Here is a 23727-nt window from a genome sequence, read left to right on the forward strand (position 1 = left end):
GGACTAGATAGCACAGCCTAGCTGGAGCAAACTCTGTATCTTGTCATTAGAACTCATGATTAACCTGCTGAGATGACCTCTGCTTTAGTTATTTATTATTTACAGAGCACTGAAGGTTTGCAAAGACTTTGCACAGTGAGAGTGTCATGTTTCAATTTGTGTTTTCAATATCTTTCGTTATGATGTGTTTATTACAGTATAAATACAGGTTTGTGTCTTTAAGAAACAAAGAACTATGAACTCTGCACTGGATTTTCCATGTAAAGATGTGTTTGTCTGTAGTTACATTATTAGCTAAAGAAACTGATAAGGCTGTAGCGATTGAGCTATAACATGTGGTAAAATGTGATCTTTTATATTCAAAAAGTTAACAGTTTAAAAACCAGAATGCATTGTGGTGACTTTAGCAATACAGTTTTTCTGCTAGTTCACTCTGTGACTGTCTCATCAGCATCATGGGGAAGTGGTATGTAACGGAGGAGAGAGCTGGCCAGGTATGAAAGGATGGAGGGAACCTATTGCTGTATCTAAACTATGCTTTTGGGACGCTTCATTAGCATGCAGGTCCCATCTTCTCTCTGGGGTGAAGCACGCTGAGGTAGAGCAGGGCAAACACACCATGCTAGAAAGTTTGTCTCTACTCTCTGGTAAGTCTGTCTTCTTGAGTTACACATTTCCTAATGCTGCCATAAATTGCCAATATTTTACTTGGCCAGTTACATACAATGTCAACCAGTTTCTTGGTTTGTTTAGTGTTTTTTGTATCCTGGCTCTTTTCTTTTTTGCCCCTTTCTAGGTCAAATTTTGCATTTCATTATTACACAAGGCTCCCAGTGGAAAGGCCTAGCGTCCTCAGCATTTTCCTTATGGGCTCTTTATTTTGAATTCCAACAATTCCATTCCATAGACCCTTCTCATACCAACGATATTTGTATCTTGTTGCACCACTGCTATGTAAACTGACACTTTTCTGCTCTGACTTAATCATTTTTCAACACCACACCTGCAGCTAAAGGGCAGGTTTTAGTTGGACTTTTATTTGTAAAACATTTTATTGTACTTGTGTTTTTCCTTGTGTCATTGACAGAGCCCATTTACAAGGGATTCATGTTTTTTTTTAATGGCCATTTTCCTTGGTACTCCTTCTAGAGCTTTACGGTTGGACTGTTCTGGAAGTACATGTAACAAGATATCTTTCTGTAGTAATACAAAAATGACATCAAAGCAGAGCATTTGTAAGTAAAGGAGAAGGAATTTAATTGCAAAGGGATTACAGAAGAGCAGTGGAGACTGTAGAAGATAAGAGCATACTTAGTACCACTGACAGGCTGAGAAAAGACATAAAAACAAATACAGGAAAGGAAAGGTAGTGTTTTAGCATTTTCTTTGTGTCTAAATGAATACCCTCTCCTGCTGATCAAAGAGTGGTTTGGTTGTTGCAGAAAAGAGAGGCACTGAGGTCTACAGTGACTGAAAAGCTGCGGGCAGATGTGTCGATATGCCTTGATTTGTAGGGAGGCTAGTGCATTCCCTTACTCTGAGCTCCACCCTTCCTTAGGGCATGGAAGTGGAAGGCAGCGTTCACGCAGTGGGATAGCTAGTTACCTGTCTTGGGAGACATCAAGAAGGAATGGGCTATTCTGCAACCACTCGCAGCATCTTGGATACAACTTTCCTAGCTTTCTTATTTACTTACATGTGATACATGCCATGACTCTGCCAGATAACCTACGTGATGGGCACTGAGTGTTCCTGTCATTACCTGCCAAGGCTCTGTGATGAAAAGGAGATGAGAAACCTCTACAACTCTCAGTGCAAGCCTCAGCTGCCAGTGTGAAGATGCTTTTAAAGGATCCCCTGAAGGGGGACTTCAGGATCTGTTGTCTTTTAAAAGTAAACTGGCCTCTTTGCTTCTTTTAGAAATGTTGTTGGAGTGGTGCAAAGGGCAGGGCTACTCAGAGTCACACAAAGGCCTTTGTTCCTTCTCTTTTAACCTACCCTTCTCTTCAGACATCAGTGCATCCAGTGTAGTATGCCAGATCTTTGTGTTCCTCAGCAAATGGGCAATGGGTTTGGTCTGGCTTGTCATGAGCGCTGGCAGGTCTGCAGCTCAGGGTGAACTAAGGGAGCAGGCTCGTGAATGTGCCATCCTCCTTGCTGCTGAGGAGTGAGTGGGATCTTGGGATACCTTATACCAAATTATGTTGCTGGTGCATGTTCACAGCCTGGGTTAGCCAGCACCCAGCTCAGGACTGAGATGGCTCTCTATAGCTCAGCAGAAGCAGGTTATTGTGTTGGCTCTCTGCAGGGTATTGAGGGGAAGGGGACACGGAAGCTGGGCTCCAGTGGAGGGAGAATAGAAAGGTCAAGATCTGTGTGTGGCAGGAGATGCAGTGTGATCTAATGAGCTCGGCTTTTCTTGGACTTTACCTTTCCTATGTGCAGCAGCTATGGTGGTCTTAAAAATGCAGCTAGTAGCTGGTTTCTTTTTGGGACAGGGGATGACTTGAGGGATAAAATCGTGCCAATCATGAGTGAGCGCACGGATCTGGGTGTTGCACCATGCTGTTGTTAGCTGGTATTGGACTGACCTTCAATACAACCAACTGCTAGGAAGATCTAGATTGCTTGGGAGCGAGGGTCTTTGCTCAGGGTGTGGTGTTGGAACAGGGACGTAGACTTGGTATGGGACAAGATGGAGGGGCAGGCCAGCAAAGTGAAGTGGAGGCTATACAGGTCTGCTTTGGGGATTACCTTCACTTATTGCTGTGGGCTGTTGTCTAAGTGGGCATGTGGTCCTCCCAGTAAAGTGTATGACATTCAGCTGTGGCATGTCAGCGTGTTGGTGTTGTGGTTATTTGTTCATCCCAAGAAAGGAATCCCTGCCTGTGCCATGTGAGCGTTTGGTTTTTTGAAGAATGCAATACGTGAAGGTATGAAGACATACAGAAGGTAGTGCAAAAAGGGGTGCAGGCCACACTACGTATGCACAATACGACTTTTGGGTATAGATCTTGGTGGTCTTGGGCAACACTAGCTAAGGATGCTCTGACTGCAGGTCACCCAGCCTTGCCTGGTGGTGTGCTGGTGCAGTATGGACGATGGTTTTCCATGGGCTATTACTATGACACCAGTGAGTGTACTGTGTGGCATAAAATGTAGGGATGGTCAGGAAGTTTCCCTTTAAGCACCTATGGAGGTACTAGAAAATTTGGATGCAAGCAAAATAGTCTAAGAAAGCTGAAACAGTGCCTTTATTTTTAGAAAAATCTAAGGGAAGGCATAATCATCCTCCATGTTTCTATTTATGAGCTCAAGGTGACTTTGACACATTTGGTCTCTGCGTCTTAGATTCCTCAAAAGGAGGAGTCTAAGATATGTTTCAGTGTATGCAATCTGTGCATATACTGTATCCTTGTAAGATTCAAAAGTGATAAATGAAAAATGACGGCTACAAAGCTACAGAAATCTAAAGTGATTTTGGATATGATGGAGACATCAGTGACACTTCATGTAATTTAGTCTTTGACTGATGGAAACTGTCAGCCACTGAGAAGCCATTGGGAAAGATGTCACCAAACAAATTGGATTTTCACAACATTGTTAGTTTGTGAAATAACCTTATGGAATAGATTTTTTTCCTGAAAGCTCTTAAATGGAAATCATTAAAAAGAACATCATCGTTAACAATTAGATAAAACATGGAAATGTAAGTAAGTTAAAATAACTTTTTAAGAGGATATTTCAGACTTGGAAAAAACAGAGTGTATTTAATTTTTTTTTTTTTTTTGAGACAGAAATACACAGACCATCACAATGTATGCTCTGAAGGAAACCCACAGAGGCTTCTGGGTATTGAAACAAATATGTCAAGAGCCGTTTCTCATTTAACCTTAGGTTATTTGACATCTCCTTATTTGTTGTTTGACAGCTTCATTGGGTGCATTCCACCAGATAGTATATGATTTCTGTTGTGTCAAGTTTTACTACTTTTAAACAGACTTAAAAATAGAACTCACATTTTTAACACTGATGTTGGAGGAAGAAAATACAGCTGATTTATTCTCTTTAGAAGGATTTCTTTCTTTTTTTTCTTTTTTTTTTTTTGTCATGCCATGTTTTAGGATCTAGCAAAAAATAAGTGAGTTTGTATTGACAGGAAGTTCAGGCATGTGCAGGGATGTTCCTCATTTGTACGAAACTGTTGGATGTGAATACATGGGGTTTTCAGTATAAGCATTGTATTTGTTTTGAACTTTGCCTTTTTTTTTTTTTAAGAGACTGATAGATTGGATATTTTCGTATAGAATGGCCTTTGAAAATATTTGTGACTTCCATTATTTTTAATATTACCTGGTTTATTTTAGGAAAGGATTTATTAACTTGATCTTTCACAGAAGGTGTAAAATAGCTGGGTCTGGATTCAGGATTTAGTGAAAAACTAACGAAGGTAGATGAACTTCCAGAAAGATCTAACAGAAGCCATGATTTTCCCTTCAGACTTCTTATTCCAGGATTCTGATAGCTTTGTCAGAGTTTCCTGCATTTCAGATGGACATCTTCAAAAGAGCCACACAGTTAGTGTTCCTAATTAAAAAGAGGCATGTTTGTGTGATGCCTCTGAATTATCTGGATATTAATGCAACTGAATGTGCACGGAAGGAAGGTGTGATTTTTCCGTTGCAGTTCTCAACTGAATCAGAGATCTAAACGCAAAATCTAGTATGGAAGAGTGTCATGGTAATGGGTGGGTCCCCTTTGAGCACTATTGCCTATAATCATAGGGGATTAATCATGGGGTTAGAAGGAACACTAAACAGTGCTTTTATGGGTGTATTAAATCTTTGTAAATGTGTGGGAAAACTTCTGCTGATGTACAAAAAAACCCTAAATCATCTCTGCAGTGGTAATGTTAAAGAGCAAGGAAAGTGAGATAGTAGCATTTTGTATAATCAGTGCAGAGACATTGGATCGTTCAGTCCACTTAAGTGTTCTCTGTAGGATGCTCTCTCTGTTGCTTATCCAAGAACTGAAGGAAGAATCCAGAAGCTTGGTGCGATGAGTGGATGTTTTGAGTGCTTACCTTCATAGAAAAGCTACGTATAAATAAAAAGGTGTGGAGCAGAAGTGTTCCATAGCGGTGATGTGGGATAAAGCTGCATGACCTCTCCCTTTCCTTTAGATCAGTCTGCTAAACCTTGCTCTCACTTAAGCTGTTGCTGTAAAGAGAGACTATGCAGGTTATTGATGGGAAGAAACAAATAAAAAGCTGGTAATCAGCTAGAGTTGAGAGGACGTGGGAGTCTGAAATGCATTTGCAAATGGGGGCACAGGGGTGAGTGAACTTGACATACAAAAGTGTATTCCCCTCTACTGTATTTTGTTTGTCAAAGCTGTGACCATGATGCATTTGCTGAAATGTGTTTAATAACCACTGCCCTTTAAAACTATACCAAAGAACTGCAGGACTGAACCCACCACGAGAAGGATAATTTTGCCTGTATTATTTAACTGAAGCAGGCTGTCACAGTAGTCATTTCATGACATTTTGGAGCTTATCCAGCAGTTCTTTTGAGTAGTAACTACTTAAATATAATCTTTATTTTGGAAGTTTGCCTAGTATTAATGTGTAGAATATCCACTAATAGTTTTGTTTTAGGAGTACAATTTTGTCCTTTAGATTGGTGATTCACATTTTAAAACGTATTACATTAAGTCCTTATGAAAGCTAAATTCCAAGTACTATCAAGTACAGTGACATATGAAATGGTAGAGTACTGTTTTCGGTTGAATATAATTTTTTTTTAAAAAGCCAGCTATTTGAAGTTGCTGTATTACTGTCTTCCTTCTGGTTTCTTTTACATCCACGCACAAATTTTGTCATGTTTTCCTTTACAATTTACAAATATAAAAAAGCATGTCCAGATGGCTACAGCAATAATCTCTGATCATAGATTCATAGAATGGTTAGAGTTGGAAGGGACCTTAGAGATCATCTAGTTCCAACCCCTCTGCAATGGGCAGGGACACCTTCTGCTAGACTACGTTACTCAAAGCCCCATCCAGCCTGGCCTTGAACACTTCCAGGGATGGGGCATCCACAACTTCCCTGGACAACCTGTTCCAGTGCCTCACCACCCTCACCATAAAGAATTTCTTCCTAATACCTAATCTAAATCTCCCCTCTTTCAGTTTAAAACTGTTACCCCTTGTCCTATTACTACACTCCCTGATAAAGAGTCCCTCCCCAGCTTTCCTGTAGGCCCCCTTTAGGTACTGGAAGGCTGCTATGAAGTCTCCCTGGAGCCTTCTCTTCTCCAGGCTGAACAACCCCAACTCTCTCAGTCTGTCTTCACAGGAAAGATGCTCCAGCCCTCTGATCATCTTCATGGCCCTCCTCTGGACTCGCCTCAACGGGTCCATGTCCTTCTTATGTTTGGGGCCCCAGAGCTGGACCCAGTACTCCAGATGAGGTCTCATGAGAGCAGAGTAGAGGGGGAGAATCACTCCGCTTGCCCTGATGGCCACACTTCTCTTGATGCAGCCCAGGATGTGGTTGGCTTTCTGGGCTGTGAGAGCACACTGCTGGCTTGTGTTGAGCTTCTCATCCACCAAGACCCCCAAGTCCTTCTCCTCAGGGCTGCTCTCAATCCATTCTCCGCCCAACCTGTATTTGTGCTTGGGATTGCCCTAACCCACATGCAGACCCTTGCACTTGGCCTTGTTGAACTTCATGAGGTTCACACAGGCCCACCTCTCAAGCCTATCAAGGTCCATCTCCATGCATCCCTTCCCTCCAGCACATCAACTGCACCACACAGCTTGGTGTCTTTGGCAAACTTTCTGAGGGTGCACTTGATCCCACCGTCCATGTCGCCAACAAAGATGTTAACAGTACCGGTCCCAGTACTGACCCCCGAGGAACACCACTTGTCTCTGGTTTGCATTTGGACATTGATCCGTTGACCACAACCCTTCGAGTGCGACCATCCAGCCAATTCCTTATCCACTGAGTGGTCCATCGTCAAACCCATGTCTCTTCAATTTAGAGACCAGGATGTCATGTGAGACAGTGTCAAATGCCTTGCACAAGTCCAGGTAGATGGTCAGTTGTTCTTCCCTTATCCACCAACGCTGTAACGCCGTCATAGAAGGCCACGAAATTTTTCAAGCATGATTTTCCTTTAGTGAAGCCCTGTTGGCTGTGATGGGATGATTTTGTCTCTTAATTATTCAACATGTACTACTGCAATCTCTGTGTTACCTCTTACCAATTTATATAGAATGCAACAACTAAATTTCATATTACCTCTTTTTTACCTGCTTCCATTATCTTGCCTTCACTCAAAGCTACTTTTTATACTTCAAGATTTTACACAAATTTTTCATCCAACTCTAACCTTCATCTTCTTCATTCTCCCCTCAGCTGATAAAACTTCCCTCTTGCAGCTAAATTTTTCCGATGATTATCTCACTGCATTGTCTTCTGCTGCTCTGTTTCATGGATCTCCTCCCAGTCCTGAACTACTGCCTTTTATTCGATCAAGTCATGTTTTTAAACCTGCTTCTTTTTTTTTTTATTTAGTTTGCTATGCAAGACAGTTTATAATAATGTGAATGGAAAAGAAAAAGATGAGAAAGCATCCTAAGCTGGAGCACCTCCCCCTTCTCCCGTCCTGCATCATACCTGAATTTGGGTAGAGGTGATGGTAGAAGGCAAGACAGGTGGCCAGCTTTCAAAGCACGAGCTTTTGTAATGTAAGAGTACTTTTTGTTTATATGTAGTGAAGTTTCAACATATTGCTAATGCAAATTGATAGTCTCAGTTTTACTTATAGCTGTAACTCTTGTTCCGCATAGATTACTAATTCCCAGTGGTGAAATTTCAAGATTCACTTTTTTCTGTGAGCCCCTTATTATACAGGGAGCAGAGATGCTTTTTTAGCAGAAGATTACAAAGAGTAGGTTAACTGTAAAGCTAGGGAAGAATAGAGTTTGAAGGCTGTTCAAGAAATGTCATCATTGCAGTAGTTCCCCTCTAGAAAGAAACATTTTTTTGCCCTTCTAAAAAAATAGGTATTTAGTTACGTGAAGTCAACATAACAATGTAGCTTAAGACAAAGGAAAAACCAATGCCTTAAACTGAGAATGCATTTGCTAATAAATATGATGGAAATAAGTGTTAAGAATACTTTAATTGTCTGGTCATTTTTTTTCTTACTAATCCCTGTTCAATTAGGTGGATTAGCATACTTTTATTATATTCAGGTTCAATGGGTAAATAAGATTTTTCACAAACAATTTTCATTTACTGATGTGTAGAAATATGTAGCATAGCATCTTCATTCGGGGCAGCGTTATTAGGTCTCTGAAAGTATGTGCTGCTTTAAAAAATGTTGTCCACAGCTTTATATATTATATTTTATCTCTCAAGAGTGTTCCAGGGATATTTGTAAGGGCCACTAACAGCATTGCTGGATAAATTGAAAGAAACTTCTGAAGTGTAATTTATGTCATGCTTTGTGACAGTTTGTAAGGGAGTCCAGTTAATGACTACATGATTCTGTTGAAATGGAGGTCGTTGCTGACTCAGCTGTAACCAGGAGACAGATATCTTTCCAAACTGAAAGGAAATCCAGGATTTCCTACTGGATGGGTGAGGGAATATTAAAGAAAAAAAGCCATGGACTGCCTATTCTGGATTCTACTTCTCTTTGTGGTTGCAACTCATGTACTGCAGTACTTGCTTTTTAAAAAGGTGTGCAATGGATTTTCCTACTTTTACAGTCAGATACTTATGTTCGCTTTTCACTAGGCTTTATGAATAACGTGTACATACAGACTTGTATGTACTGTATGGCAATACAAGCGAATAAAATACAGCCTATGAATATTGTGCAGTGAAGAGCTCACATCTTTGCAGAACACGGAAACAAATGGCTGTGCTTGGTCAGAGGTGCATCCAGCCCACCATCTGGTCTCTGTCAGGAGGAAACAGCACATGTCTCGGGGTAGGGGGACTTTTCCTGAATATTGTTGCAGTATCAGGCTCAGGAAGTTCCTGAATTTCGTACTGCAAAACGTGAGTGTCTAGATATTTCATAACCATCAGTGGATCCTTTTTTGAGGATCTGCCCAATCCCTTTTTGAAGCTATGTCATTTTTTAAAATCAACAGGATTCTGTGGTAAGGACTGCCTACTCAACTGCTATTACTCTCAACACCTGGAAGTATATTTTTACTACAGCACAACTTGTGTTGGAAGCCATGTTGGTGGTGTTGACCATCTTTTGTGCCTTATGAAAATGTGTTTGGTTTGCCAGTAACAGTACAGCTGGAAAAGGAGCAGGCAAGTGTGGTATTGAGAGAAAGGAGAATACGAAGCGCGGGGGGTGTGTGTAGGTCCCTGAATTGCTGCAGTTCTTCCCTCTCCCATTTCCTTTTCCTGAATTAGCTGACACTTCTGCCCTCTCCTGGCTCATTTTCTCTCATTTAGTGGCTTTGGCTGTTAAATTTCCTCTGATTTTCCTTCCAACTTTCCCCACTTTAATTATTAATTATGATTACCATTTTGTTTTTCCACGTAAAGTTATTTTGTAAAGGAAGAAGTGTGCCAGCTTTATAGTTTGTCTGAGGAGGAGAATCCCTCCTTCCACCGCCTCAGACTGACTTCGGATGGCCAGACTGAGGATCACAGTTCAGTGGATGTCCCAAACAATGCATGGGGGAAGGTGCTGTGGATGACTGGACCAGGAGACTACCTGTGAGGGGAAAGGAAACTAGAGGTGGGAATCTGGGGCTTGGGCGGATACCAAAAAGGCCAGCGAGCTAAGGGATAGCTACGAGGAAAAGGGATTTGAAAAAAGCTGAGATTTGATGATGATTTGACTACGTTTATTTTTACCTCTAAGGTGCTCGTGGTGCTTTTCTGTGTAGACCTGCTTGGGTTGGCTGGTGTTTGCTCGAGGAAGCTGTGGTCCACTGGCGCTGTGCCCCACTTCATGAGGCAGACATGCCCACGACGTGATAAATGAGGTCTGAGGTGTTACTACAAACTTCTTGCTTCACTCAGGCCAATGTTCTTGAAGCAGTGCTTCCTTTGTGGAAATCACAAGCATCACAGCTCTTTGAGCAGCGCTGGAGAACTAGCTTTGATGACAGATTCTTCTTTTATGAGTTGTCACCATCAGCTACAGATATTAGCAGACTTTTGGCAGAATGTCACTATGAATTTAAGGATTGATTTTTGACTGCGTTAGTCAATGACAGCTGATGGGTGACTGCCTCTTGCGGATCTTAAAATTCATGCCACTGCAGAAATGAATGGCAATATTAAAAAAAAGTTGAAGGAACTCGGTAATCAGTTTGTTAATTGAAGCTGACTCGCGCTTTATGAGAATACAAATTAGAATACGCTCCACTGCTGCATAGCAAACAGTCTGCGTTGCTGGGTCCAGTGATGAGACACGATAGGGTACGGCTGGATTCTTCCACTGAAGAAGCTCTGTAGCCTGCAGTCTCATCTTGATGTTTAATGAGGTGATCTTTGAGCTATTGCTCTAATCTAATTGTGTATCTGAGTGCGATACAAATTGTTTTTCTAGAGCTATATTGAGTAAGGGATGTATTGCAAAGTAATTATATTATAAAGAGGTATAGCTTTTATTTGCGCATTTGACAGGGGAACAGATGAATCACTATAGTAAAAACAACTGGCTGGTTTTCTTTGAAACAAGATTTAAATGAGTTTTGATATTTATTCACCTTGTGACTGTATATTATTAGGAGAAGTGTGACTAAAACAAAATAAATCACTGCTCATTTTTGAAAAAAGAGAAATGCGGATGTCTTTGAGGCACAACATTCCCATTTTTCACTGGAGAAGAGGGAAGCACTCTTATTCTAGACTGATGCAGCCCTCTTGATGCCCGCCCCGCCTCCATCCCTCTTTTCTTCTGGGCTCCAGTGGTGTTCCCAGGACTGGGAACTGAGAGCATACACATTGCCTGTGAATTTAGGGAGATTTTTAGGTAGGTTTGATGACAGGGCCTTTTTTACATATTCCTTTTTCTACATGACTGCTGATACCCTTCTTCCTGCTTTGTCTGAACGCTCACTAGCAATACACAACAGCGTGGGCTTTTTTTGATAGAGGAAACAGCAGTTCTCCCTGTCTGCTCATCACTTGCAGCAGCAAGCAAATTTTCTGTTCTTTTAATAAATTGTAAAAAGGTGTGACTAGCAATACTGTACACAAACTAGGTATTTTTAATAAAATTGACACGACCAAAGATGAAATAACTATTACTATTTTAAAGTGTGTACAGTAGCAATATGGGACAATATCTTTATGTAGTCCGTTTCATTAGACGAGTACATTTGTTTCAGGTTCATGATTGTGCACAAGGGTGCCTGTTATCCAGAGCAGTTAGTTAGCATGAGTAAATTTTTATCAAACTTTTACTGTTTTGCAAGCCAAGAAGTGAAGAGAAGTGCCGCGGGGAAGTGGAATGAGTCTCCCACAGCAAATGACATGAGCAGTATCTGCGAGAGTAGACACCGGTGTGCGTGTAAAGAAACCCGGGACCTGCTTGTGGATGCATGTACCCAGAACCAGTCCTGAAACTGGCATCCTTTAACCATGCTGAACTCTGCTGTTTGTATAATCATATTGACAGAAGGTCACTTGATCATTCACTGAAATACCAGTTAAACTGACACTTACAGAATCAGCAAAGACGGTTATTTGAAAGCACCTTTGCTGCTGGACAGCTGCGGTTAATGTGGCAATTCTCTTTTTTTTTTATACAGCGGGTTGTTTTAATCAAACAAAAGAAAACGTAGTTTGTAATTCGGAGGTAAATGGTACTTCCAACATGGTGTATTTTAACTGATCTAGAAATATTGACATCCTTATTATTTCATTTTAAATATATGACTTCAGTGCCTGGAGGGAATAGTCTCTAAACAAATCTGCTGGGACCTAGCAGTAGCAGTTACATGCCTTGCATGCTTAGCTGTTCACACTTTTTCTCTTTAGCAGTAGGTATCTTTTGTTGGCTCAGCTAAAATAAAAAATTTGTAGTTACCCTTTTTTTTTTTTTCACTCCCCTCTTCAAATACTGTTGATGGAGAAATAAAATACTACGTTTGTAAAAAAGTAATACCTTTACCTAATGGGCCTCATTCATCTTGACATTTCTTCTAGACAAGCTGGATCCAAAAAAAGTGAATAAGGGAGAGAATTAGTGCACAAGACCCTTTACACATGGAGATAAAATAATATATTGAAATATATTAAATTTTATTATTCCATGGTGGTTTTTTTTTCCCTTTTGGATCCTCAGATTGTTTTACAGACTCATAAAATGCAATTTGTCAGAAGTCTGATTAAAGATCTGTGCTAGAAAAACTATACAAATAATATAGGTCAATGTGCTGGTTCCCAAATGTATAACGATAGCTAAAAAGATGGTCAGGGTCATTATTACGTATATGTTTTGAAGAGTTTTGACTTGACCATTGTATTTCATTGTTGAGGGAGATTTGCATGTGGAGATTATACAGAAAGCAAGGAAACTAGCCTAAACTTTTCACGTTTAGGGTTCTCTTGGCTTTTGTGTCTTACGCGTCAGGCTGACTATCACCTCTTGGCACAATGGTTGCACTTTCAGCAAGGAGAAGGCCTATTTCAGGAAAGATTCCTTTGCCTGCTTCAAGACTTCTGACTCTCAGTTGCAGTGTTTCAGAGCTGCGTGGGTACGGTGGACCGGTGCTGCCTCCACAGGCTCCCTCTTACAGCCGGTGGCTCAGACAGAGATGGGACTTGTGTGGGGGTCCTTACTCAAGGATGTGCAGGAGGGGAGCAATCTAACCCCTGCAAAGTCTGTGGAAAAGGATTTGGTTTTGAAGGCTTTTCTAAGGTGTCTGTTCATCCATTTGTGCTGTGGGTACATGTTGAAGGTCTGTCTTTTGTGTGTTGTTTTTTGGGGGGGATTGGGGGTATGTGGGTTTTGGTTCTTAGTTGTTTTTTTCACTGTGTTTTGGTTTTTTGTTTGTTTGTGTTTTTTTGGTTGTGTTGTTTCGTTGGGATTTTTTTCTTTGTTTGTTTTTTTCTTCCTCCGCTTTAGCAGTGTATTAGGTGCAGTCTCCGGACTCCTTTTTCTTTCTCCTTCTGTGCATACCATAGTGTAATGAAGTGGATAGTGAGTTCCCATTCCTTCCAGTTGTTCAGCTGACTTAAAGCTTGTCCTTTCCTCATGCGAGAACTTGTGATGAGGTTTCTATACGCTACCTCGATGTACTGTTCTCTTGTCTGGCTAGGGTCTCTGAAGACTCTCCTCTGAGTACTTACAAGTAAGCTTCTACTTGTAGTTCCTCACAGTGTATTTAATACATTTAAATCAATACATCCAAAATAATTAATACACTTAAATTAATAAAATAGCACAATACATTCAAACAGGTAGAAGCTGAGGTAGAGATAAACTTAAACTCTTGCTGTTTTTCTCTGAGATATGTTATCAGAAGTACACTCACATCTCTCCTTTGAAGTCTAACCTTGTCTTTGGATATTCTGATTAAGAGAAAAGAATGTTTCCTGCCTCCATCTTTACATGTGAGATGCATGCAGCAAGAGGAGGAGTTCAGCTAGGTAGGAAAATTTCTTTGGCCCCAAAATTCTCCCACAGCATGACTGTACATGTAAACAGCTATGTTGGAGACCAACTATGGCATGTAAGTAGCCTGTCTTTCCAGAGGAGGATGTTTGAATTTAGAGGCTGAGGAAAGGTATTGTTGTGAAGGAGTCTTTGCTTCCGTTACTGAGGTCTGCACGCAAGGTATAGGTGGGGAGAAATCCTTTCAATACCTTCAGGATACAAGACATCAGACCTGTCAGCGTTTACATCTTAGTCCTTATAAATAACAGGATTAGTCCCATGACAGTCAGTATCCTTTTTGTAATGCAAACCACGGCATCCGTAAATATGTACAGATTTAGTATCTGGATGAAGAACACTGGTCCTTTTCTTTCTTTCTGGAGATACAGGATTCTCTTTTTGTTGCGTCCCGGGTAGAACTCTTTTTTGAAACTTAGCTGGGATGTAGGAGCCTGGTTACATAAAGACCGTAGAGCTTTATTTACAGCCAGGGGGACAGAATGGTGAGCTTCCAGTACAAGTGTTTCATTATATTCTTGTTTAATTTCTGTCCATTATATTCACACATTTATGGGTATTTCTGAGACTTTACAAATTAAAAGAAATAAAGTTTGTGTTTCTTTCACGTGAAAGCACCATATTCCTAGGTGTAGCAATACCTGTTGCTGTACTGCGTGCAAGAAAAACAGCTTTAGGGGGTCTGTGATGAGGTATCTGTCCTTCATTTTGCTTCCTAAATACCCATACATAATCTTACAGAAACCTGAATTAGAACTAGCTGTTAGTAATGTACTTGTAAGCTAGTAATATCCATTAGCTATGATATAACCCACATAAACTGGTTGAATTTGGATAAGAATATTGCATAATGCTCAAAATGTCATCCTTGCAGAAAATGAACTATCAAAATATTGGAACAGGCGCTTTATGCCCCTTTATACGCGAGTGCACAGAATTTCTATGAGCAGATACTGCCTGCTGTGAGCCACAAGCAATTTACAGGGACAGATTCATATTGGAACATGGCATCATAAGATAGACTACTTAGAAAGGTAGGAATATGAATTTAGCTGCCTAGAAGCTTCCCCCCATTTTTTCTGAAACATAAGAGAATTTAGCTGAGAAGTTAAAATTGACTATTAAATTTATATACCACTCAGATGTTTTATGTCTTTGATCTATTTATTTTAGTTTAAATTAATTGAGGATTAGATCTGTCCAGGTCTTAGCTGGAAGGCTTCTAAAGGCAGCCAAACGGTGAGAGAAGAGCAGTTCGTCTTATGATGGCTGGTGCTACAGTAATGCTAGGGAGCAATGTTTACTACCCATTCTGCTTTCAGAGTGTAGCTTTTAAAACACACTGGTCTTCCTGTGGAGTATCTATTAATTGATAGCCCTTTGCTTCATGTGTTTAGGATGTTTATTTTTCAGAAATGGAAAGTTCTGACCTTGTTAAACAGCACATCATAGTTCAGTGAGATCAAATGTATTAGAAGTCAATATTGCTGATTATTTATTCCTGAATTGCACCATTAATTAGCAGAATGACATTTCTGACATTATAGAGTTGTCTTGAATCTCCAGCCTCCCCTTCCTCCCCCCGAAAGGCAGTGATGTCTCATAACTGTGTGCTATCAACAAGCAAGCTTGTGGGACTCAGTAAAGCTGCTAGTGGCAAAAGTGTTTTGGGTTGCAGCATTAGGTTGTTACTGCTTGGAATGTTTGTTATGATAAAGCTAAAGGAATTGGGTTGGAGCTAAAATGATATTGACACTGTGAATATTATGTTACTTACTTTATAAGTGTCTGGTTATTGCATGTTGCAAAAATCAGGGAGTTGAAACTTCAACTTTGTTCAGGTACCGAATGAAAACCATTACATCATTGATTACAGTGGAAAGGAGCCTTCAGCATTAGGATCTGCAATATGCAACTTTGTCATCAGTCTTGGCAAACAGGTAGGGATTAAGCCAGTGTCAGAACCAGTGACCCTCCTGCAAAGCAAAAGTATGTTTTCAAAGCATTGAGGTGAACCTTGTCATACCACTTTCTGTGCTGTGCTCATACTCTACGGATAGGCAAAAAATACATGCTCTAGGGCTGTTGTTTTGTCAAAATAGTCAGTAATGTGAAGTAGCAATTCTTTCCTACCTTACACACTCAAGGAATCAAAGCACTTTTTCCTCTGTGATGAAGGCAGGGCGAGGGGCACTGTATCCAAGTGAACGTGGAATGTAGGTTTAGACACATTTGCTGTATCTAAAAAAAACAACCAACCAACCAACCAAAAAACATTCCAGAACATCAGAACATTATTTTCTCCACACACATTACAAAATGAAACTTTAAAGTAGAAGGGGGAGGGAGGGAAAGAATAACAGTTTTTGAATCCTGATGGGTGATAAAAGAAATCAATATTCCTAAATTGGGTAACTGATGGTAAGTTTATGAAGTAATTAGAGTAACAGTTGATAGCATACTTTTGAGGAATCAAATACTATACAGACAGAAAGCAATGTTGTTTTGTTTTAAACATCAAGAATTGACTAATTTTTTTCTGTGGTTTGCTCTTGTGCTTCAGTAAATTTCTTTGAATTCTCTAGGTGGTTTTCCCACATGAGTGCAAGAAGACTAGCCAGTTAAAAGAACTGACTGCTGTGGAGGACAGCATGACCACCATGAAAGGAAGCTGCCTCCTCTCACTGCTGTTGGCAGGACTTGGGGTATTAGGAATACTGGAGCCAACAACAACAGAAGATACCCACTGCCACAGAGCTGAGCACCCAGTTATTGCATACAAAGGTAAGGGGTAAGCACAAGAAACTTTCCCAGAAGTAGGCTAAGAATTGTGTGATTTCTTCATGGAAACCTCTGTTTTTAATGTATAATGGTATGAAAACAAAAAGTGCATTCAGTGCTGTTATATGGTAACCTGGACTGTATTCCATACAAGTTAAATACAACTAGGCTTGCAAAATGCGTTCACGATTTGGTGCTGAATGTGTCATTTAAAGGTCGGTGACTCATTTTCCTGTGTTATTAAAACCAGCGTGTACTGTTGCATGAGGTTGTTCCTTTCCAGGTACAGGACTCTGCGTGTGTACACTTAATTTCATGAGGCTGGTCTTTGCCCATTCCTTTAGCCCATCTAGGACCCTCTGGATAGCAGTCCTGCCCTCAAGCTTATCAACTGTTTCTCTGAATTTGGTGTTACCTACAAACTTTACAGACTGCATTCTGTTGCCTCCCCTGGATTGTTGATTAAGGTGTTAAACAAGACAGGTCCTGGGATCAACCTTTGTGATATTCCACTTGTTACTGTAGTAAGGTCCATTAAATGTTGACTGTCTGGGCTTGATCATCCAACCAGCTTTTACCCATCTGGTTGCCCACCCAAAGACACAGACTGTAACATCCTAACTTGCGGTAAGACAGTGTTGAAAGCCTTGAGATAAATGACATCCCCTGCTCTCCCCTCATCCATAAAACTAGTCATTTTATTGTAGAAGGTAATTGTGTTGGTCAGGAATGATTTACCTTTGGCAAATCCATGCTAACTGTTCTCAGTCACCTTCTCCTCCGTATGTCCAGGGAAGTGCATTCCAAGAGGATTAACTTCATAACATTTCCGGGAAGTTAAGTGAGATTGACTGGCCTATAGTTCCCACATTTGTTTTCCTGCAGTTAGAGGACCTTCCTTCATTTCTGTGACTTCTCAGAGATGAAGAGTCGCCGGCCATCTCTGTGTCCATGGATGCAGCTTGTCTGATCCCATGGATTTGTATAGGTTGAGATGTTGCAAGTCATCTCTGATTCAGGCTGCATCTGCTGCTGGTAGTTCTTAAACCACTTTGCTAAACACCAGATGCCTTTGAGACCTTGATGGTGAAGGCTGAAACAAAGGAGGTGTTGAGTCCCTCAGCGTCATCTGTGTCTGCTGGCACTAGATCACCTGCCCAATTCAGTAACAGGCTTATATTTTCCCTGTTCAACCTTTCATTACTGTTGTAGCAGTAGAAGCTGCTCTTGTTGCCCTTGACGTTCTGTGCAAGTCTTAACTGCCATTGAACTTTGCTTAACCTGACATAATCCTTACATGCCCATGTGGTGTTTCTAAATTCCTCCATGGTCCCTGGTACCTGCTTACACCTTGTACATACAGCCTTTTTGCGTTGGAGCTCCACCATGAGCTCCTTGCTTCACCAAGCCAGTCTCTTCATACATGTGGTTGTCATCTTGTGTGTTGGGATGGACCGCTGAGGAACAGTTGGAATAAAGTGAAGAACACTTGGAGGATGTTGTCTGTAAAAACCTGAGGCGTTTAATAACTTAGATGATTTTTTTATTTACTTGAATTGAGATTTTTCCATTAGTGTCGCAACTTAGAACGAGTTCCAAATAGTTTGTAGCTATGAGGATGTAGGGATTAAATTGTATTATATTACATATTGCATTCCTCCTCTTTTTCTAAGAAAGCATGTCTAATTTTTTTGTTCCAATGCATTAGGATTTATTGAATTTTAATTGAAAAAAGATTTGTTTCCATTCTTTTCATAACATTAGAGAAAATAATGTTGTATTTTCTACAGAAAGTATTTCTGTTCTGGCATTTTAATGGTTTAATAAGAGTAATGGTACCAGCTGTCCCCTTGTCCAGTGTATTGGAGAGTGAACTAAAGTGGTTACATTCTGTACCTGGGAACTACGAACCATTAGTCTACTGTGAAGGAGGGACCTATGTCTCTCAATTATTGATGGACTAACTAGTATGATTTCTTCTGATAAAATACCTGGTTTTCTTAGCATTCATGTTATAATTTAGCTTAAAATTTTATTTCTATCATAACATGCATACACAATATTGTAAATTAAAGTAGGACAGTTAGAATTCTGGTATTTAACCGTCTAATTTCACAAACTAAGGGATCACTGCATCCCCCTTTTTTTTTTTTTTTTTGGTATATGCAACTGTAAAAGCAAATAATTGAGACTCATTACTTGAGCCATGTGCTAAAAGCTGGTTAAAAATGTGTTGGTTTATGAATATGATTCAGCCAACATTAAGGCTTTTTGGGGACAGACACCTCCTCTGTCTCTTGTTTCGGTTGCATCTTTTGATGTAGCCAGAGATAATGTCACAGTTAAGAGTTTACTGAACAAAACCAATTCCTTTTTACTGTAAATATATGTGGCAAATAAAATTATATAGAAGTATTTATTTTCAGATTGTTAATATGAGACTTAGTAAGATTTTCAAGGCCAGACTCCCTCTTGACCTTTGTGGTAAAACTATCATTAAGCAGTACATATCCATGACATACCTTAGCTTTTATGAACTGATATGTCTTGAAAAAGTTTTCCTTCACTTAAAAATATACTGACAACCTGTAGTTTGTACTCACCACAATAATCTGTTGGGAATCATCAGTAAATCTTAGAAAGTACACGAAGAAACGTATTTGCAATGCAGTATACAGTATTTGATAGCTAGGTAACATAACTGGTGTGGACGCACAGCAATTGACTTTAGTAGTTGCAGGACTGCTAGTTAAGGGAAAACAGAAGATAAGAGATCACAGGAAAAGATGACTGAGAGGTTTGCCTTTGAACTTGTATGTTAGGAATGGACTACCTGGGGTATCAAAGTATATAAAAAAAAAAAAAAAAGATGTGTGTGAGAAGAGCTACTCTGTGAATGAGTTGTGCAGTGGGGGTTGGTGGGATTTAACCATCCCTCTTCACAATTTCTGTGTTCTTCCTGCAGCATTTACTGACTTCATGAATGCCTGTAGGAAAATGCCCTCTGTATCTATTGACATTATTAGTGTTGCTAAAGCAACACAGAGTCCTGAAATCAGTTCTTAACAGCTACAAAACCTTTAATTTGAATGCTGCACTAATACCCCATTCTGTAAAGTCATCTTATAATAATGTTAGATCCACCAGAACTAAATGCAGTTTGGGATTCTGAACATCAACAAAGGCTGAGTGGTATTGAGTGGTAGGTACTTTAAAGCTTGTAATCTCAGTACTAACTTTACAGAGATATCAACTTGTTTGTTTTATTTATAACTGACTAAAGCCTTTTTTTTGGTAGTTTCTGGTATACCAAAATAGCAGTATACTGATTTGATTTGTCTTCCTTTGAGAGTCATGGTAGATGGAGTATAAACTGTTAAATAAAACTAATAGAGTGAAAGTCTGGTGTAGTGTATGGATGAACAGCTGCAAAAGACTAATAAAAAGAAACAGTAGTCCCCGGCAGTTGTCTTGGTGAAATATGGAAAGGGAGTGTATCTCCTGAAACAGCTTACTTTCTGTCCCACTGCCCATCAAAAACTGCTCACTGAGCTGATGATCCTGTCAAGCTACCTTTTGTAGAGAGGCATATACTATTTCTATCACTGATTATCCCAGCTAAATAGTTTTAGCTGAAAGACCGTGATGTATCTCCTGGTATCAAATGGCAAGAATATCACCCACCAATTGAAAACCTTTACTCAAGTACTTTGTTTGCCGGTGGAAGAGGAAAGAGAAGTTAGAGAAGCAGGGGAGATGCATGCACTTTCAAAGGATTTTTGACATGATCTGAAAATCTCTTTCATTTTATCTCTCTCATACACAGTAGTAATAATCACATTGTAATTTTTTTTTTTACCAGATAATTAATGTTAGGAATGCATAACACACCTTTTCTCTCTCCCAGAAACTATAATAAATAAATCCAAAAATATTTCCGCTCTATAATCTGTTGTCATTGGTCTTCCCAAGACTAGAATAAGACACTTCCTGTCTTCCTTTGAAGCTGGAGATTTCATTTTCTCATGATTAAAGTTGGTAGGAGCTATCACAGAGATCATATTTATACAAAAGCAGACTCTAAGTGTGGGATGGATTGACAGGACCAGTCTGGTAGCGTGCAGTTCAGTGTTTTATGTGTTGGGACTGACTGTGATGATGCGTAGTCCCTCTTTTAAGTTTCTTTCTCTCCAAGGAAGAGTCTGCCTCCAGATGTGCAAAGGTGTGCCACTCTGTCAAAATTCAGGCTTTTTTTTTTTAAAAAGTTTTTTTTAAAAAAAAAAAAGGTTGAAAAAAATAATCTGTCTGCATATGTTACATGCATGGACTGAGGATTCATCAGCTATGCTAGCATCAGTCCGATTGAGGCATTAGAGCCAAGAGGTTATAAATCATGTGCAACTTCTAGAATTGGGTGCAAGGAAACAAGGTGCAGGTGACAGTAGAGTGTGAGATTATTAGTTCTTCATATGTTTCCAATGTGTAAGTATATTTATGCTTGAAATAGTTTAACAGTTCAGAAAGAAAAAAAGGCTGAAATGAGATGGTCATTAAAGGTAGAGGCTTACAATTTTCACTTTTATTAAATGTTATTTTATCTGGATGTGCTTTCATGTACATGTAGATATGAAATATTAGCTCTGTAAAGTGTGTTAGGCTTTATTGATGGTCAGCCTCTTGGAAAACACGCTCTCTTAATATAGTATAGGGATGTGTTTAACCTAAACAGCTAGACAAGGCTGTGGAAACCAAATTTCCTTTGTGTAGGAACAGTGAGGGGTAAATCATAGGCAAACAGTGTTTAGAAAATTAAGATGCTTATGAGAAACAGTGACTGTTTATAGAAGTTGAACTATTTTTATGCAAAACTCAAAGCAAATCAGTTGACTAGTGTAACATTTGCCTAAATATTTCCCTAAGTTTCAAAGCATTTAGCCACCCACTGTACAGACCCCCCGTGGTACATGAAACTAATATTTTATTACTGATTAAAGGAAAAAAAAAATGTAAAAATAGTTACAGTGGCACCTTGTTTCCCCCCTAACATTTGCTGAACTTTGAAACTGTCAGACTTGTCAAAACTCGCACACTCAGCTGAAGACTCGTGCTATAGGCAGACCCCATCCGTGAGGTAGAACTGAAGAGGCCATCCCGACTGCTTAGCGGTGTGTGAGAGTAAGCTGGAAAAAAGGCTGACCCAACTCCAATTTCAGGTGTGAAGTTATAAGTATTGACTGTCCTGCGGTCAAATGTCTTGGGCTTTTCTATCAGAAATAAAGTGCAGTTGTGAACTGGACTTGATTGATGTTCAGGGTACAGCTGAGATCGCCTGCTCTGGGGCAAATCTCATTCTTTTATGTTCTCATAAAGTAATCAGAATTTAAGGTTGTGCTGTCTCAACAAAAAAGCAGCAGTTGACATAATTTTAGAAGCTGTATTTAGTGATATTTTAAATACATGCTGTGTTGTAAAGAATTTATCTGTTGAATAAACATGCTCAAAAATAACATGTCTCAATCCATAGAAGAAATGAACATAAACCCTTCATTCTTACTTGAGGTTAACCAGAAAAGAAAAATAGCATAGTTATTTTTTGATTCCTTGGTTCGGGAATCCTAAGAAATATATTTTCTTAACCTTATTGTCTAACCACCACAGGATTCCCTCACTTGATGTTTGTCTAAGTAATATAGACTCAGTACATTTCTCTGCTCATTTTATCATGTGGTTTGTATATGGAGTGTGTGCACTCAGCATGTGCCAAGAGGAAATAACATGTGGGCTGAATGAAGAAGGATACATGGTGTATGAACTTGTTTTCGTTTGTGCTCTCTTCTCTTTCCCCTAATCTTGTTGCAAGCTACCGTTTAAACTAATAGTAGTCTACTAAGCTGCTCAGTTTTTATTGTTTTTTCCTTCTCTTTCCAATGGTTTTCAAAAATACACGTTAAAGATCTCCTGCCAGCTTCAGCAGTGGGATTGAGGTGTGTTGCTTTCCACCGCCTATCCTCTTTAGGGTTTTTCTTTAAATAAAAATGATTCATCAGTGAAGACTGTTGATTACCAGATATTGGAACTTTGGTTTGTCTAGACGATAGGACGACAAGATGGCTTGCACTACTCTGTCAAGAAGCAGCCTCTCTTATGGAGGAAAAGAATTCTTCCAAGAGTTCTATATTTTTTAATCATAGAATCATAGAATCATAGAATTGCTGAGGTTGGAAGGGACCTTTAAGATCATCGAGTCCAACCTTTAACCTACCCTGACAAAAGCCACTTCTAAACCATGTCCCTAAGTGCCCCATCTACCCTTTTTTTAAACACCTCCAGGGATGGTGAATCCACCACCTCCCTGGGCAGCCTATTCCAGTGTTTAATAACCCTTTCAGTGAAAAAATGTTTCCTAATATCCAATCTAAACCTCCCCTGACGTAACTTGAACCCGTTCCCTCTCGTCCTATCACTTGTCACCAGGGAGAAGAGGTCAGCCCCCATCTCTCTACAACCTCCTTTCAGGTAGTTGTAGAGGGTGATAAGGTCTCCCCTCAGCCTCCTCTTCTCCAGGCTAAACAACCCCAGCTCCCTCAGTCGTTCTTCATAAGGTTTGTCCTCCAGGCCCCTCACCAGCTTTGTAGCCCTTCTCTGGACACGCTCCAACACCTCAATGTCCCTCTTGTAGCGAGGGGCCCAAAACTGAACGCAGTACTCGAGATGGGGCCTCACCAGTGCCGAGTACAGGGGGATGATCACTTCCCTAGTCCGGCTCACCACACTATTCCTGATACAGGCCAGGACGCTGTTGGCCTTCTTGGCCACCTGGGCACACTGCTGGCTCATATTCAGCCGGCTGTCAACCAACACCCCCAGGTCCTTTTCTGCCGGGCTGCTTTCGAGCCACTCTGCCCCAATCCTGTAGCGCTGCATGGGGTTGTTGTGACCCAAGTGCAGGACCCGGCACTTGGCCTTGTTGAACCTCATACCATAGGTCTCAGCCCATCGGTCCAGCCTGTCCAGATCCCTCTGCAGAGCCAACCTACCCTCAAGCAGATCAACACGCCCGCCCAGTTTAGTGTCATCTGCAAACTTACTGAGGGTGCATTCGATCCCTTCATCCAGATCATTGATAAAGATGTTAAAGAGAACTGGCCCCAGCACCGAGCCCTGGGGGACACCACTTGTGACCGGACACCAACTGGATTTAACTCCATTTACCACCACTCTCTGGGCACGGTCATCCAGCCAGTTTTTTACCCAGCGAAGAGTACAC

At 40.3% G+C, this 23727-nt stretch overlaps 1 protein-coding gene across 8 annotated transcripts in view; it reads left to right on the forward strand.

Moving 5' to 3' along the window:
- The window catches only part of SEMA5A (semaphorin 5A), a 353355-nt gene that overhangs the window by 89786 nt on the left and 239842 nt on the right, over positions 1–23727 (forward strand). For all 8 annotated transcript variants that reach the window (XM_074576222.1, XM_074576228.1, XM_074576225.1 and 5 more), the window contains one exon: positions 16265–16463. In XM_074576222.1, the coding sequence (XP_074432323.1) occupies positions 16331–16463 (133 nt within the window). In that variant the 5' untranslated portion in view covers positions 16265–16330. The remainder of the gene's footprint in view (positions 1–16264; positions 16464–23727) is intronic.

This window comes from Larus michahellis, chromosome 2 (assembly GCF_964199755.1).
Source record: "Larus michahellis chromosome 2, bLarMic1.1, whole genome shotgun sequence".
Taxonomy (NCBI): domain Eukaryota; kingdom Metazoa; phylum Chordata; class Aves; order Charadriiformes; family Laridae; genus Larus; species Larus michahellis.